Source organism: Mobula birostris, chromosome 1 (assembly GCF_030028105.1).
Source record: "Mobula birostris isolate sMobBir1 chromosome 1, sMobBir1.hap1, whole genome shotgun sequence".
Taxonomy (NCBI): Eukaryota; Metazoa; Chordata; class Chondrichthyes; order Myliobatiformes; family Myliobatidae; genus Mobula; species Mobula birostris.
This window is the reverse complement of record NC_092370.1, coordinates 243,002,365-243,020,740: the sequence shown is the minus strand read 5'-3', so window position 1 is coordinate 243,020,740 and position 18,376 is coordinate 243,002,365. Positions and strand designations below refer to the sequence as shown.

Here is an 18,376-nt window from a genome sequence, read left to right as displayed (position 1 = left end):
ATTCAACTCCTTTTGCAAACACTTCAATTTAAATATCTTTGTATTCTGAATATTCTATAACTTCTGAGCCAGCATTTAATCTTCACTAAACAGTACTGAGGTAGAACCTTTTTGTTCAGATGAAGAAGCATGACTTCTCTGGGGCGGTGGCTTCTCTGCTTCCAGCCATTTATTTTATATTTTAAAAAAAACAGGCAATGTTTGTCAGTGATTGAATTATGAATGTGCATATTCCCTTTCAGCCAAATGAACACAGTGATCAAATGAGAGATCAGCCAACAGGAACCAGAGTTGTTGCTGGGCAGATCATGGACGCAGAAGACTTCGAGGAAAGTAAACCTGACAAACATGAAGCTGCCTCTGAAGAAGAAAGTGTAAACACAGATAAAGATGTTCAAAAAGGCAAGACTCCAAAATCATGTTTTAGTTGACTTCGTAATTTATTTTATTAAGTTACCAAGGAGAGCAGCCATTGTGTATCTAATCAACTCATCCCCCTTCTGCCCTACTCTCATCATATTTGGGCCCCATATCTCAAAAAAGATGTGTTCTTATTGGAAAGAGTTCAGAAGAGGTTCACGAAGATGATTCCAGGAATGAAGGGGTTAACATATGAGGAGCGTTTGGCACTGAAATTTAGAAGAATGCCTGGGAATCTCATTGAAACCTACTAAATGTTGAAAGGACTAGATAAGGTCGATGTGGAGAGGATGTTTCCTGTGGTGGGAGTATCCAGAACTAGAGGGCGCAGCCTCAAAATTGAGGGGTGACCTTTCAGAACAGAGGTAAAGAGGAATTTTTTCTAGCCAGCGTCGTGAATCTGTTAAATGCTGTGCCACAGACTGCAGTGCGGGCCAAGTCTGTGCATATGTTTAAGCAGAACAGGACATCAAAGGATATGGGAAGAAGGCACGTGTATGGGGTTGAGTGGGATCCAGGATCAGCCGTAATGGAATAGCAGAGGAGACTCGATAGTCTTATGGTCTTATCACTAACGTCTGAGTTTCTTTGGTATTGAGCCAAATGCAACAGCAGTTTGTTGTATTTGCTTTGCAAATGCTTTAAGGAGGTGGGCACTGCAGATGCTGCCTAACGTACTGAGTTCCTCCAGCATTTGGTGAATGTTGCCATTAATCCTGCTAGTTATTTATTGACAACCTCAAGGCTGTGCCTGTAGGTCACATGAAAGTAGCTGGCTTGGCTTCAGTTTTTGAATGTTTGGTCCATGTATAATTAAAGTGAGTTACTGGTACTGCAGTGATGTTATTCTAATAAAGGCAGGTACTGAAGTGCTAGGATGACGGGTTGGAGATAAGTCTTTACCAAAGGAAGTGTAAGGCGCTCCTTCCGTCTGCTAGCCTGCAGGTCGCCCTTGGGCAAAGGTGTAGCACCTGTTTAGTGTGCCTAATCAGGGTCACATGAAGCCATGCAAGCAGGTGGTGAATGGTCATATGAGCAGCTGGTGCATATCACAAGTACAGATTATGCAACAATTTATAAAGTGTATTGATAATGCAGATATCCCACCCTGCAAAAATTCATTTCAGGGAGGTAGCACCACCATTTCAGGGAGGTAGCAGCCCAGCAACCCGATATTCTTTCCCCCCCAACCCCCCGGTTGACCTCCAAGGGTGTATGTAGTACTTTGTCTAGTGATTTTGTCTGATCTGTAAACCAAGTTGGGTATATGCAGAAAATGTGACATTAAAATATGTGCATATATTATATTATGTTTATTCTATTACAACTTTAAGCAAGTCTAGGGAGTTTGGCATCATCACGTAGGACATCAATAGAGTAGCTCCTGAGCAGCTAGCCAACTAGTTTAAATAACGTTAGCTACGCTAATGGATGAATGACACCTGTTAAACTCACCTCAACATGTCTTTTACATTTTAACCCACCATGGGCAGTAGAAAACTCACTGTTGCAAACAGTGCAGCAAGCAACACTGTCGTTATTTTCGAGGTCGACTGTAAAGCCTGCCCACAAAGAAAACTGATAGGTCTACTTAGCATGAAGAGAGACCAATCAAGATGCTCCCTCTCTCTCTCTCCCTCTCAAAAAAAATTGACTTGCGGGATATTGTATGTAATTTCCGGGCATCAGGAAGCCACTATCAATAAGTGGGAGACTCCCGAAACTTCCAGGAGAGATGGGATGTCTGATAATGGCTGGGGGCATCCATCTTGTAAAGACACTCCCCAGGAAATGGAAATTCACTTCTGTAGGAAAATTTGCCAGGAACAATCATGGTCATGGAAACAGCATGATTGCCTACGTCATACAATACGTCTTTTAAGAAAGAGGATGCGCTGGAGCTTTTGGAAAGCATCAAGTTGGATAAGTCACTGGGACCGGATGAGAGAGAGGAGATTGCTGAGCCTCTGGCAATGATCTTTGCATCATCAATGGGGATGGGAGAGGTTCCAGAGGATTGGAGGGTTGCAGACACAGTTTGGAGGGGCACCTAGGTGCAACTCGAATAGCAGCTGTACTGTCAATGGATACAATTAAATATTCTCATTTCAGCCTGATACAGCTAAAAAGCACAACTGCTTCCAAGGTCAGTAGAACATAGAAAACCTACAGCACAATGCAGGCCCCTCGGCCCACAAAGCTGTGTCCTTACCTTAGAAATTATCTAGGGTTACATGGCCCTCTGAGCTCCATGTACCTGTCCAGGAGTCTCTTAAAATACCCTATGGTATCCACCTCTACTGCTGTCGCCAGCAGCCCATTCCATGCACTCACTACTCTGCATAAAAAAAAAACAACTTACCCCGACATCTCCTCTGTACCTACTTCCAAGTACCTTATAAATGTGCCCCCTCGTGCTAGCCATTTCAGCCCTAGGAAAAAGCCTCTGACTATCCACACGATCAATGCCTCTCATCTTATACACCTTTATCAGGTCCCCTCTCATCCTCCATCACTCCAAGGAGAAAAGGCCGAGTTCACTCAACCTATTCTCAAAAGGTATGCTCCCCAATCCAGGCAACATTCTTGTAAATCTCTGCACCCTTTCTATGGTTTCCACATCCTTCCTGTAGTGAGGCGACCAGAACTGATCTCAATACTCCAAGTGGGGTCTGACCAGGGTCCTATACAGCTACAACATTACCTCTCGGCTCCTAAACTCAATCCCACAATTGATGAAGGCCAATGCACCATATGCTTTCGTAACCACAGAGTCAACCTGCGCAGCAGCTTTGAATGTCCTATGGACTCGGACCCCCAGATCCCTCTGATCCTCCACACTGCCAGGAGTCTTACCATTAATATTATATTCTGCCATCACATTTGACCTACCAAAATGAACCACCTCACACTTATCCCTCACACTTATCTGGGTTGAACTCCATCTGCCACTTCTCAACCCAGTTTTGGATCCTATCAGTGTCCCTCTGTAATCTCTGACAGCCCTCCACACTATCCACAACACCTCCAACCTTTGTGTCATCAGCAAATTTACTAACCCATCTCTCTACTTCCTCATCCAGGTCATTCATAAAAATCACGAAGATTAAGGGTCCCAGAACAGATTCCTGAGACACACCACTGGTGACCGACCTCCATGCAGAATATGACCCATCTACATCCACTCTGCCTTCTGTGGGCAAGCCAGTTCTTCATCCACAGAGCAATGTCCCCTTGGATCCCATGCCTCCTTACTTTCTCGATAAGCCTTGCATGGGGTACCTTATCAAATGCCTTGCTGAAGTCCATATATGCTACATCTACTGCCCTACCTTCAATGTGTTTAGTCACATCAAAAAAATTCAGTCAGGATTGTAAAGCACGGCCTGCCTTTGACAAAGCTATGCTGACTATTCCTAATCATGTTATGCCTTTCCAAATGTGAGTGGTGAGTAAGGTGACTGTTAGACACTACAATGTGCCTGGAGCAAGCAGATTTTAAATAGCTTTAGGTGTGTTTGCTTATGTTCAAAAAGCAGTGATTTTTGTCACTGATAGTGAGAAATAAGCTGTGAGGTGACCTCAGAACTGTTTTGCTCACTGCAGTTTCAAGCATTCAGGTTTGGAGATGCCTGACATGAAAAAATCTGCAGATGCTGGAAACCCAATGCAACATATATGAAATACTGAAGGAACTCAACTACTGGAGGCATCGTCTATGGAATAGAGTAAACAGTTGAAGTTTCAGGCAGAAACCTTTCTTCAGGACTGGAAAGAAGAGGGGAGGGTAGAAGTACAAGGTGGCAGGTGATAGTGAAGAGAGGGAAGGGGGTGAAGTAAAGCGCTGGGAAGTTGGTGAAAGAGGTAAAGGGCTAGAGAAGGGGGAATCTGAGAGAGGACTGAAGACTATTTTAAGAAAGGGAAGAACATCAGAGGGAAGTGATGGGCAGGTAAGGAGATAAGGTCAGTGAGAGAAACAGGAATGGGAATGCTAAAGGAGAGGAAGGGGGTGGGCAGTTACCAGAAGTTCAAGAAATCTATGTTCATGCCATCAGCTTGAAGGCTCCTCCAACCTGTGTGGGCTTATCGTGGCAGTAGAGGAGGCCTTGGATTGACATGTCAGAATGGGAAGTAGAATTGAAATCAGAGGCCACTTGGAGATCCTGCCTTTTATGGTGGATGAAGTAAAGGTGCTTGGCAAAGAAGTCTCCCAATCTGTCTGATATACAGGAGACCACACTGGGAGTACGTCTCAACAGACTCACAGGTGAAGTGTTGCCTCACCTGGAAGGACTGTTTGTCACTACAAGAATTTGAAGGTGCTGATACTCAGCTTGAATGTTCCAGTAAAATGAAGTTTTGGAGGATGCAATTGTTGATAGCATTGTTTAAAGGCAGTCCTTTACCTACACTGGGTGTCTGCGGTGATTTTGTTCATTTACAGTCAATCAAAAGAAAGTGGCTGCATACACATATTAGGAACTAATAGTTTTATAGTACTGTAGTAGTATTAAGTGTTTGAAATTGGACTGTATTTTCTTTAAATCCATAATTTGCTACTCAGTTAAACAGGAGCTTGTCTTTTTACACCTTTTTAACTATTTTCATGGAACTTTGGTTAATTGGGGCATCTGTTTAATTGGGCCAAAATGTACTGGCCCTGGTGTTTCCCAATTAACCAAAACCAATGTATTTGTGTTTTTAGGCTTGCTGTATCTTAGTTTTCAGAATAAAGTTTGCCTTTCATAATGTTATGGTTACCAGCAAAAAAAATGTTGTTGAAAGCTACAGCTTTTTTGAAGCCATCTGAAACTCTTTTGTCTAAAAATAAGATTTCAGTTCTATTACTTGTATACTATAATGAGCAGCAGCCTAAGCAGGTGCTTAGTTCTTCCCTTCCTCCACAATTAATGTTGTGCCACGTATGCAAAGGGAAAGTTCTTGTACACAGTGCAAAAGTTTGATGGGGGCGAGCCAAGTTTTGATAAATATTTCTTCTTATCACTTGATCAGTCAGATAACTAAGAAACAATAAGGTTGCTTGTCCAGGTAATTTGGGACATGTACAAAATGTTAGCCAGATTCCTGCAATTTATTTGTAGAATTTAAATTTTTGAGTAAAAATTGTTACTTTTTTTTAAACCACAATTTTATTTTTAAGCAACTATTTTGTCCTTTTAATCTTTGTCACCTATATCAATGATGACGGTTTAGGTGCCAAACCAAATTAAGAAGTTCAGGTTGTTGGGTCCCGAGTCGATGTACAGGCCGGTTCAACTCACTGCTCCGTAACGCTTACACCGCTCTGCGCTGAACTAAGGGTCCGAGGATGGAGTCTCAGTGACTTCAGTTCAGAATACTATTTGCTTGTGCTTATTGTTTGCATGATTCTTTTTTTTCTGTCTGGGCATTGGATGCTTAGTCTTTTTTGAATCTTTTTTTGTGTTGGTTTTGTGGCTGCCTGTTTGGAGACGCATCTCAAGATTTTGTAATGGAAACATACTTTGATAATGTACCTTTGAATTTTGTTAATCTCATTTTGTATTCTCACTACAGCATCTCCTTTCAAGTTGTCTGGTTCTAAAAACTGAATCTTTTTCTAAGTTGAAGAATACTTGAAAGCTATTGGTTTCAAAAAGTAACGTGTATTTTGGAAATCGGAATTGAATACTTGGGTCAGGAAGGATTTATGGAGAAGCAAACTCTTCACAATTTATAGCCTTTTAATCAGAATTGTAGTTTGTGTACAAGTAAAGCAAAGTAATTCTTCTACATTCCTTCCAGAGATGCTTTCTGATTAAATTAATATATTTTGCTTTAAATCCTTTAGCAATTGGTGGGACTGCTGACGGAGAACCCTGTGTATTTCCCTTCCTCTTCATGGGCCAGGAATACCTGAGCTGTACCACCGATGGAAGAGATGATGACAGACTCTGGTGTGCAACAACATACAACTATAATCAGGACAAGCAATGGGGGTTTTGTGAAAGTGGGTACTTTTTATTGTGCATTTTACATATCTAGGTGATTTTGGAAAGGTTCAACATATTTAAAACTTAAGTGTTAAATGTTCAGGTTCTAAAGTGCATTACAAAGATTTGGGCAAATTGTTAACTTCCATGTAATGACACAATAGGTCATAACAAAATAGCTGTTGACAAGCCAAGTTTGTGTTGGGTACCCAGGCAATGTAAGAGTCAGCATTTTAAGTTTTTAAATATCGACTCCCTCCTCTTGTTGAGGTAATCTTAAGATCTTGATCAGCACATTTCTTTCCCCTGTAGTTAAGTTGCAATATACTTCGGACAGCACATATTGGTTGACTTTAGTAACCACATATATATATATATATTTTTTTTTTCCTCACCCCCTTATGAATGGTGTGTATGTGTATCTCTGGTCCTCTACCATGAAGGCAATTTGGTCTGTTTCTGGAGTGAACTATATTATTGGCTTGTATTAGCCTGTTTTTTTTTTAGCTACAAATATCCAGCTTGTGTATTGATGCAGTGATCTGTTTAAATATTGACCCGCAGACAGTTTGAGCCCTTATTGTTCATCTTATTTACCCACCTTCCAAGAGACCCTTCAATATGAGCCAAGTTTGTATGATTTTTGTTCTTAACTGCAGGATGAGGTGATTTTGATCTGTGTTTCTTTGGAAGTCAAAAGTGAGGCATAAGACTTCATGGTTGAATGTTATAAGCACAACGAAAGAAAAGACAATGAAAATAAGTTATGGCCGTCTTGTACTCTGTCTATAAGATCAAAAGAGTGCAGAGAAAATTTACAAGGATGTTGCCAGGACTTGAGGTCCTGAGTTAAGGAAAAGTTGAATAGGTTAGGACTTGATTCTCTAGATTGTAGGAAAATTAGGGGAGATTTGATGGAGGTATACAAAATTGAGGGGTACAGGTAGGGTAAATGCAAGCATGCCTTTTCCAATGAGGCTGGGTGAGATGAGAAAGAGGTCATGAGTTAAAAATGAAAGGTGAAATATTTAAGGGTGAAAGGTGAACTGTTTAAGGGTAACTTGAGAGGGTAGTACAAGTATGGAATGAGTTGCCAATGGAAATGGATGCTGGTTCAAATTTCAATAGATTGAGAAATTTGCATGGTTACAGTTGCAAGAAAAAGTTTGTGAATCCTTTGCAATTACCTGGTTTTCTGCATTAATTACTCATGAAACATGGTCTGACCTTCATCCAAGTTACAATAATAGACAAATGCAGTCTAGACTAATAACACACAAACAATTGTACTTCTCATCAATACTGAGTACACAATTAAACAATCACAATCTAGGTTAGAAGAAATTGTGAGCCTCTGCGGTAGTGCCTTCTACAAAAGCTATTTGAAGTCTAGTGTTCTATCAATGAGATGAGGTTGGAGATGTTGGTTATAGACATTCCCTGCCCTTTATATATTAAAATAAAGGCACACAGATTACTGACAGAGCCTGCTATTCAAGAAAAATATATTTATGTGCACCATGCTTCGATCAAAGCAACTTTCAGAGGACCTTAGAAGAAGAATTGTACAGATACATGAAGCTGGAGGAGGCTACAAGAGCATTTCTAAAGACAGTGTTCAACCCTCCATAGTAAGAGAAATTGTCTGCAAATGGAGGAAACTCAGTACTGTTGCTACACTCCTTAGGAGTGGGCGTCCTGCAGATATCACACCAAAAGCACAATGGGCAATGCTGAAGGAGGTGAACAAGATCCCAAGGGTAACAGCAAAAGACCTGCAGAAATTTCTAGAACTTGCTAAAGTCTCTGTTCATGTGTCCACTACAAAGGAAACACCGAGTAAGAATGGTGTTCATGGAAGAATACCACAGAGAAAACCACTGCTCTCCAAAAACAAACATAGTTGCACATCTCAAGTTTGCAAAAGACCCCCTAAGTTTCACAATGTATCTGGGGTAATGTTCTTTGGACAGATGAAACAAAAGTTGAATATCTTGGCAGAAATGCACATCGCTATGTTTGGAGGAAAAAGGGCACTGCACATCAACACCAAAATCTCAATAAAGCTGCGAAGCATGGTGGAAGGCGCATGATTGTTTGAGGCTGCTTTACTGCCTCAGGCCCTGGACACCTTGCAGTCATTGAGGGAACAATGAATCCAAAATTGTATTAAGACATTTTACAGAAGAATATCGGGGTAGTAGTCTGTCACCTGAAGCTCAATAGAAGTTGGATAATGCAACCAGACAGTGATCTGAAACAGGAGTAAATCAACAGCAGAATGGTTTTTAAAAAATGGTTTAAATTTGTGTTTTGGAATTACTAAGTCAGTCCAGACCTTAACCCAATTGAGATGCTGCTGCATGACCTGAAGAGGGCTGTTCATGCATGTTATCCCAGAAATATTGATGAACTGAAACAGTTTTGTATGGAGGAATGGTCTAAAATTTTTCCTCGCCATTGTGCAAGTGTGATCAGCAGCTACAGGAAACGTTTGGTGGAGGTTATTGCTGCTAAAGGAGGTTCTACCAGTTATTAAATACAAGCGTTCAGATACTTTTCCCAGCCTGGACTGAATGATTAAACAATATGTTCAATAAAGATATGAAAAATATAATTGTTTGTGTCCTTAGTTTAGGCAGATTGTTGTCTATTGAAACTTCGATGAAGATCGGACCGCATTTTACGAGTAATTAATGCAGAAAACCAGGTAATTGCAAAGGGTTCAGACTTTCTCTTTCACCTGTATATGGATGGTAGGGACATGCAGGGCTGTGGTCTGGGTGCAGGTGTGAATGGGTGTGGGCAGATTAACAGTTTAGCATGGATTAGATGGGCCAAAAAACTTGTTTCTGTTCAATGACTATGACTAGAGATGAAGCATATTGTTATTAAGATATAACCTTTGAAATGACCAGAATCAAGTGGTGTGACATCTACTACAGAAAAACTAAAAGTTGTAGAATATATAGAATCAGGAATGCTACAAGTATTGAAAATTCACTGAATGATTACACATACAATATATAGGTGAGTGTGTAAAATTTAAGTAAATATAGGAAAATTAAATAACAAAAAATAACAATTTTACACCCTAATCTAATGCAACCCATCTAAAATCTAGCCTAAGCCAGCTAGTAAACAATTTTCTCTCAATTTGCGACTCAAGTCTTTGCTTTTTTAAGTCAGTTTATTTTAATTCATAGAAAACCAAGACGTCTTGAGTTACTGCAATGGTAATTTTAAGATTAAAACTCACGTTGGCTGTTCACTCATTACTCTAATACCTCTGTTCTAGCTGATGAAGAGGCCAGTCAACGCAAGGTTGCACAGGAAGCAGAGAGAATTTATCATAATGGAATGAAAATGATCAATAGTACAAGTAAAAAGAACCAAAAGAAAGAGTAAGTATCCTGATCTCATTTGGAAGTGGTCGTTGTGCTTCATTTACTGGATGTGAACAACCTGCAAGCTGATATTTCCAGCATCTGTTGAATGAAGTTGATTGGGCCGTTTGGAAGGGTAGTTGTTCAACTACTGTTATAGTCTGAAGTGAAGCATGTGGATCAGATTGGATCAGGATAGCAACTTCATTTCCCAAAGACATAATCAGCTAGGTGAGAGCTTTTATTTCATGGTCACCATTACTTGAAACTGTTAATCCAAATTTAATTGGATTAAATTCCCCAATTTGAAGTTGCACATTTAATCTAAACCTCCTGGTTATCTTCAATAACGTGATAGCTATGGTAATATATTTGTAAATCAAGGTTCAAAGTGAATTTATTAAAGTGCATATGTCACCATGTGCTACCCTGAGATTTCTTTTGTTATGGACGTTCATAGTAAATGGAAAGAGAAAATCTAATCAGTAGAAAAACCACACATGACAGAGGCGGACAGGCAACCAATGTGCAAAAGACAACAAACTGAAAATACAAAGAAAAGGGGGAAAAAATCAGGAAACTACTTACTTTCCATACCCTATAAGTGGAAATCGGTGTTGTGGTTCAGTTTGACTGTTTTACCAATAAAATTTCGAATGTGCTGTCTTAGAACTTGAGAGACAGTTGGAGCTGTCTGGGAACTACTCAATAATTATTTGGAGTTTATACTTAGACCTTTTGCAATGTTGGATCAAGTTCTGGTGTGCAGGCACTTTCTAAAAGGAGCTGCCACCTGTCAGCTTTCCACTTTGTCACACCATATTACAGCAGTTGAAAATGTGCTGGAGGTAACATGCTAAATATCTAATCTTTTTGCTGGACTCCAAATTATTTTCATCGTCTGGCTATGTCACCTTGAGGCCTTCTGAAGACTTCTGGAAGTAGGATGATGTAGAGGTGTCCACTCAATCTAGTGAAGTTTGGCAATGAGTTTGGGGTGTTAGCCACTTATGACAATTCACAAGAAAATCCACAGATGCTAGAAATCAAATTAATAGACACAAAATGCTGGATAAACTCAGCAGGTCAGGCAGCATCTATGGAAAAGTGAAGTGTCTGGTGTCCTGATGAAGGATTTTGACCCAAGTGTTGACTCTTTACTCCTTTCCATAGATGCTGCCAGGCCTGCTGAGTTCCTCCAGCATTTGGTTTGTATGACATTTGACAAGTGTCAGGTTAAGCATGGGTCTGGCTGATTTTTAAGTTTGGGAAATTGAAAAACTTAAGATCTTGTTGCTATCTTGTTATAATGTTGCTATCTTCATGTGAAAACTTTAGTAATTCTTTTAGATCAGGGGTTCCCAGCCATTTTGTGCCATGGACCCCTACCATTAACTGGGGGATTCGTGGATGCCTAAGTTGGGAACCCCTGCTTTAAATAGAGGGGATAATTTCACTAGCATCAACACTGCACTGTTCCTACAACCTATGGACTCACTGTCAAGGACTCTTCATCTCATGTTCTTTATTTATTGTTTTTTTTTTGCGTTTGCAGTTTGTCTTTCACACATTGCTTGTTTGTCTGTCTGGTGTGCAGTTTTCATTGATTTTTGGTTTCTTTGTATTTATTGTGAATGTATTGTGAAATGACTAACCAAGCTTAAACTTGATATCAAATTAAATGACAAACATCTACACAATGATCCACACACAGAGTACTTGGGAGTCACAATATTTTGTCAATACTTTGGTTATAATGCTTATCTTGCATTTGTATTTTATTTTTATCTTGCACTCGCAAAATCCACTTCAAAGTGTTGCAAAGAAACTAAAATCCAAAACAGCCAATATCAGCAGATAGTTAGAATCAAATGGGGTGCTAAGAAACATCTAGCCTCGCACTGTTTCTGAATATTGTGCATCCACCCTGAGAGAAGTGCTCACACAAACATCATCAATACACAGCTCCATACTTCTATGAGAATAATCTCAGGAGCCCTGAAATCCACACCTGACCAATGGTTCCCAACGATGAGTGGAATGGCATCCCTGGAGATTTTGTATAAGAGTATCTTCAGCAAAATTCTACAAGCATATGCAAAATATGTCCAACAACATTCCAGTTCGTAAGCTCGGGAAATGCTCCTCCAACTTCTCAACTAAAATCTCTACAACTGGAAAAACCTCAAATCTTTAGAAATCAACATGCCAAAACAGCGCAAACATTACACCAACACGATGCCTGACAAAACCCAGCTTTCCCCTGTGGTGCCCCAAACCAGGACATCCTCCACCTGATCTAAACATTCCCCCTCACCAAGATCCGAGACAGCTTGGCCACGGTCCTTCGATGCGGCCGCCAGCTGGAAGAGTGGCTTGACAAAAACCAATTAGTGAAGAGAAAAATAGCTGACATACAAAACAAAAAAAATGTGAATGCCTACAAGAAAATGAATCTCAGGGTTGTATATAGTGAAGTATATGTACTTTGATAATTTATTTTGTTTATTTTTTGTTTATTGCAGTAGTGTAGAATAGACCATCCCTTTGAGCTGCCCTGCCCAGAATTCCTCCAATTTAATCTTGGCCTAATCACAGGACAATTTACAATACCATTTAACATATCAACCCATATATCTTTGGACTGTGGGAGGAAACAGGAGCACCCGGAGGAAACCTATGCAGTCATGGGGAGAACATACAAACTCCTTACAGGCGGTGATGGGATTTGAACCCATGTTATTGGTACTGTAAAGCGTTGTGCCAACCACTACGCTACCGTGCTGTCCCATTTACAAAGTTATTTTGCACTTGTGATGGGATAATGACTGCTAGGCAAGTGATTGATCTAGCAATCTTTGTGTCACTATATTCAGTGAAATTAATGCAATCCACTTTTAGCATCACAATATTTTGTCAATACTTTGGTTATAATGTTTATCTTGGATTTGTATTTTTTTCATTCATTTTTACTTCAGAGGTTATAAAATACTAATGCAAGCTGCTGAACTGGGAAATATTAAGGCCATGGAGAAAGTGGGCTATGCCATGCTACTGGGTGATTATATGAAGTTGGACATTGGATCTGCCAAGGGTTTCTTTGAGAAGCTTGCAGAACAGGGTTCACCGAAAGGTCAAACAGTAGGTGTGCTTTACACAATTTTTTTTCACCAACTCTTGTTGCTGTTAATAGCAAAAGCTGAGTGCCTTGAACTGAATGTTAACGGCGGTGGAAAAATTGGTCTGTTGCACTGTTCCCTTTTAGAGCTACAACTTTAAAAATTAAAAACAGTTTTGGTATTTTAAAATCAGAATCTGAAGTTCTACTCAGTAACTTGTGACTTCATCTATAGATGTATCTAAAATGGGCTGCAGTTAAGTTTCTGAATTTTGTAGATGCTTCAGAGCAAAAATGCTTTGCAGTTATCAGCTGTTATTTTGTACCATTTCATCTTTGAAGTGATTGATCCAGATCATTTATTCAAATGGCCAGTATAAATTGTTTATTTGAATTGAGGAAAGGGGTGAGAGCATGTCGATTTCAATCTTCCAAGGTTTCTTGATGACAAGAGAGCCAGCAGTAAACAGCTTCACTCACTTGCCAAATATATAAAGCTTTTAGTTTGAACAGAATTAGACCATGTGGCCCATTGAGTCTGCTCTGCCATTTTCCCTGTCTGCCCAAATCCTCTGCCTTCCCCTTCATAGCCCTTCATGTCCTGACCAGTCAAGAATCTATCAACCTCTGCCTTAAATATACATAAAGACTTGGTCTCCAAAGCTGTCACTTGCAACAAATTCCACAGACTCACCAACAAATGAGAAAATCTACAGATGCTGGAAATCTGAGCAACACAAAATGCTGGAGGAACTCAGCAGACCAGGCAGCATCTATGGGAAAAAGCTATAGCCGACGTTTTGGGCTGAAACCCTTCGGCAGGACTGGAGAAAAAATGCTGAGGAGTAGATTTGGAAGATGGGGGGAGGGGAGAGAGAAACACTAGGCGAAAAGTGAAACCTGGAGGGGGGGGGATGATGCCAAGAGCAAGGAAGTTGATTGGTGAAAGAGACAGAAGGCCATGGGAGAAAGACCATGGAGACATCTCATCCACCGATGTCTATTATAAATCAACGGACTCTCACAGCTACCTGGATTATACCTCGTCCCACCCTGCCACTTGTAAAAAATGCTGTCCCCTTCTCTAAATTCCTCATTCTCTGTCGCATCTGCTCTTAGGATGAGATTTTTCATTATAGAATGAAGGAGATGTCCTCTTCTTCAAAGAAAGGGGCTTCCCTTCCTCCCCCATCAACCTTAACCTCAACCACATCTCTTCTATTTCACACACTTATGCTCTTACCCCATTCTCCCGCCATGCTACAGGGATAGGGTTCCTCTTGTCCTCACCTACCACCCCACCAACCTCTGCGTCTAGCATATAATTCTCCGAGACTTCCTCCATCTCCAACTGGATCCCACCACCAAACATATCTCTCCCCCCCCCCCAACTTTTTGCTTTCTGCAGGGATCGCTCCCTACGTGATTCCCTTGTCCCATTTGTCCCTCCCCACTGATCTCCCTCCTGGCACTTACCCTTGCAAGTGAAACAAGTGCTTTACCTGCCTCTACACAACCTTCCTCACTACCATTCAGGGCCCCAAACTCTCCTTCCAGGTGAGATGACACTTCACTTGTGAGTCTGTTGGGGTCATATACTGTTTTGGTGCTCCTGGTGTGGCCTTTTGTATATCAGTGAGACCCAATGTAGATTGGGAGACTGCTTCGCCGAACATCTGCGCTCCATCCGCCAGAACAAACGGGATTTCCCAGTGCCCACCCATTTTAATTCCACTTCCTATTTCGATATGTCCGTCCATGCTCTCCTCCACTGTCGGGATAAGGCCGCACTTAGGTTGGAGGAGCAATGCCTTGTATTCCGTTTGGGTAGCCTCCAACCTGATAGCATGAACATCGATTTCCCAAACTTCCAGTAACGCCTCCAACACCCCCTTCACCACTTCCCATCCCTTTTCCCTCTTTCATATTATCTCCTTGCTTGCCCATCGCCTCCCTCTGATGCTCCTCCCCCCCCCCACCACCACTTTTTCTTCCATGGCCTCTGTCTCTTTCACCAGTCAACTTCCCAGCTCTTCACTTCATCCCTTCTCCTCCAAGTTTCACCTGTCACCTAGTGTTTCTCTGTCTCTGTCTGTCTCTCCTTCCACCTTTCAAACCTACTCAGTCTTTTTTCTGTAGTCCTGTTGAAGGGTTTCGGCCTGAAAAATGTCGGCTGTACTTTTTTCCATAGATGCTGCCTAACTTGATTTCCTCCAGCATTTTGTGTGTGTTGCTCCATTTATTCACTGCCCTCTAGCTTAAGAAATTCCTCCTCATCTCAGTTCTAAAAGGACGCTCCTCTATTCTGAGGCTGTCCCCTCTAGTCCTAGACTCTCCCACCATATCAGTTTCCTTGTGCTTCAGCCACCTGGCACTTTGCTGCTTTGAGCAATAGCGAACTGATCTTACCATTGTTATGCGTGTTCAGTTGCTGTACATATGATCCCTTTGGCAGACTTGACTTCCCTGCCCCTGTTGGCTTCTTGCAACACAGCTGGAGATTGGTTATCAAGCTTCCAGGAGAGAAATCATTTGCTTTCCCTTCTGCTATTCAGTAACGTTTCAACAATGTTATTTTTGATCACATGCCTACACTAGACAAATTTAGTAGCCAATAAATCTGCCAGCATAGTCAGCATCTGAGCTACGATCAAACTCATCTCCCTGGAGCTGAAGCAACAGCACCAACTGAGTTTATCCTGAGTTTTATTGTTGCTCAGTTTTGTTTAATTTTTTGCTGGAAAAGAAGGATACACATTGACATGGACTAGATTGGCCAAAGGGTTTGCTCCTGTGCTGTACTTTGCCATGACATGCAAATCAAAGATTTTGCAATACACTGAGCTAGCTGTTTTTTGCTCTTTTTGCGCTCTTTAATTTGTATTTATTTCTAAGTTCAAAGTAAATTTCTTACTGTAATTTAGTTTTTTTTATTACTATATATTGCAGTGTAGTACTGCCGTAAAACAAATTGCATGATATAATGCCAGTGATGTTAAATCTGATTCTGATCCTCTCTTTAGGCACTTGGGTTCCTTTATGCATCTGGTGTCGGTGTCCATTCAAGTCAAGCTAAGGTATTTGTATATGTTTTTAAAAAAAAAAAAAAAATTAGGCTAACTTGTCTTCCTGGTGAATGTGTTAATTTTTGAGAAGGGGATTGCTCCTAATTTTTGCCTTTTACATTTAAAGGCATTAGTGTTTTACACATTTGGAGCTCTTGGAGGAAACTTGTTGTCACACATGATTTTGGTAAGTAATCCTACATTGTAACAAAGCCTTACAAAGTTAACTATTTTTGGCTTGCTATCCAGTATAATTGAGTTATCGTGTGCAAAGGTCATTTTTAAAACCTGTAACCTTTAGGTTAGTAGCATAATTGCCTGAAGTTAAATTGCTCTCTATGGATGTTATTTTGCAGCAAGTTTTGAATATTTAGTTGATGGAAATATAACACATTTCTTAATCCTTCAGGGCTATAGATATTGGGCTGGCATTGGAGTCCCTCAGAGCTGTGAATCTGCTTTAACTCATTACAAGCTCGTGGCAAATTATGGTAAGCAATCAAATTGGCCTCAAATACTGCGTTGTTATGTACCCCTAGGATTCATATTTTCTGTGGACTGTCACTTTAAAACGTCGGGAGAATGAGACTGACTTCTCACAACATTCGCCTTTTGGATTACAAATATCTCTCATTAATTAACCTGAGCATTGAACTGAACTATCTTGCATTCCATCGTAAGACTGTATCCCTTACCACCTAAGCTTGAAGAAGTTTAGGTTTATATTTCCAAGCCTATATATGTACCCATAATCTCTGCTAACCTATTTGATTTATCTGGTTTTATGTTACTTCATTAAGTAGTCACTAATAAAATTAGAGAACTGCAAAACCAGACTTCAGTTGTGTTCCATTTCTGCTGGTTCTTTAAACCCGTTACGGGATACGTAACAAAATTGGAGGCACTGCTGGGATTCGAACCCAGGATCTCCTGTTTACCAGCTGTTTTTTTAACCTGTCCCAGGTCCCTAACAATATTGGGGCCTGCGTCTGAAAATATGAACCCTGGGGGTACATAACAGCGTGTACTTTTAGAAATATTGCATGTTTTTCCTATATTCAACTAACAATGTAGGATTAGTGGGACATATAAAAAAAACAGAATGACTCTTTGAAGATTTTAAGGGAATAGATTAGAATCCTATCATTAGCTTGCGAGTCTAGGTTAATGGAAAATGTATCTGGAGAAAATGCTCTCCATCCAAAAGATGGTAAAGATGTCAATGTAACAATTCAGTAAGTAATGCTACAGTGGTGCTAGAAAGTTTATGAACCTTGTAAAATTTTCTTTTTCTGCATAAATATGACCTAAAATATGATCAGATCTTCATGTAAATCCCAAAACTAGATAGAGAACCCACTTAAACAACACAAAAAGCATTATACTTTTATTTATTGAGAAAACTGATCCAATATTACATGTATTTGTTGGAAAATGTGAACCTTGGCTTTCAGTAACTGGTGTGACCCCCTTGTAGGGTAATAACTTCAACCAAACATTTCCAGTAACTGCACATTGGCTTGGAGGAATTTGAGGCCATTCCTCCTTACAGAACTGCTTCAACCCTGGAATGCTGGTGGGCTTTCTTGCATGAACTGCTTGCTTCAGGTCCTTCCACAACATCTCTATAGGCTTAAGTTCGGGGACTTTGACTTGGCCATTCCAAAACACAGATTTTCTTTTGAACTATTCTGTTGATGATTTATTCTTGTCTTTCAGATTAGTCTTGTTGCATTATCCAACTTCTATGAAGCTTCAGGTGATGGACTGCTACCCTGATATTCTCCTGTAAAATGTCATGATACAATTTTGAATTCATTGTTCCCTCAACTATTGCAAACTGTCCAGGCCCTGAAGTAGGAAAACAGCCCCCAACCATGATGCTCCTGCCACCATGCTTTACAGCTGGGATGAGGTTTTGGTGTTGGTGTGCACTGCCCTTTCCCTCCAAACATGGCGATGTGCTTTCCTACCAAGAAGTTTAACTTTAGTCTCATCTGTGCACAGAACATTGTAGAACATCCAGGTAGTCTTTTGCAAACTTGAGACGTGCAGCAATTTTTTTTTGTAGAGCAGTGGTTTCCTGTGGTGTCCTTCCATGAACACCTTTCTTGTTCGGTATTTTCCTTAGAGCGGCACTAACAGAGACTTTAGCAAATTCTAGAAATTTGTGCAGGTCTTTTGCTGTTACCCTTGGGTTTTTCCACCCTCTTCAGCATTGCATGTTGTGCTGTTGGTGTGATATTTGCAGGATGTCCACTCCTAGGGAGTGTAGCAACAATACTGACAATTTCTCTCTGTGGACTGATGAACACTTGGCTTTAGAAATGCTTTTGTAGCCTTTTCCAGCTTCATGCATCTCTACAATTCTTCTTGGGTGCTCTGAAAGTTGTTTTGATCGAGGCATGGTGCTCA

The 18,376-nt window shown here is 40.5% G+C and overlaps 1 protein-coding gene across 1 annotated transcript in view; it reads left to right on the top strand.

Moving 5' to 3' along the window:
- The window catches only part of LOC140206153 (protein sel-1 homolog 1-like), a 55,791-nt gene that overhangs the window by 13,991 nt on the left and 23,424 nt on the right, over positions 1 to 18,376 (top strand). The window contains exons 3-9 of the mRNA XM_072274395.1: positions 243 to 402; positions 6,251 to 6,409; positions 9,691 to 9,796; positions 12,757 to 12,919; positions 15,920 to 15,973; positions 16,089 to 16,148; positions 16,371 to 16,452. Coding sequence (XP_072130496.1) covers positions 243 to 402; positions 6,251 to 6,409; positions 9,691 to 9,796; positions 12,757 to 12,919; positions 15,920 to 15,973; positions 16,089 to 16,148; positions 16,371 to 16,452 — 784 coding nt within the window. The remainder of the gene's footprint in view (positions 1 to 242; positions 403 to 6,250; positions 6,410 to 9,690; positions 9,797 to 12,756; positions 12,920 to 15,919; positions 15,974 to 16,088; positions 16,149 to 16,370; positions 16,453 to 18,376) is intronic.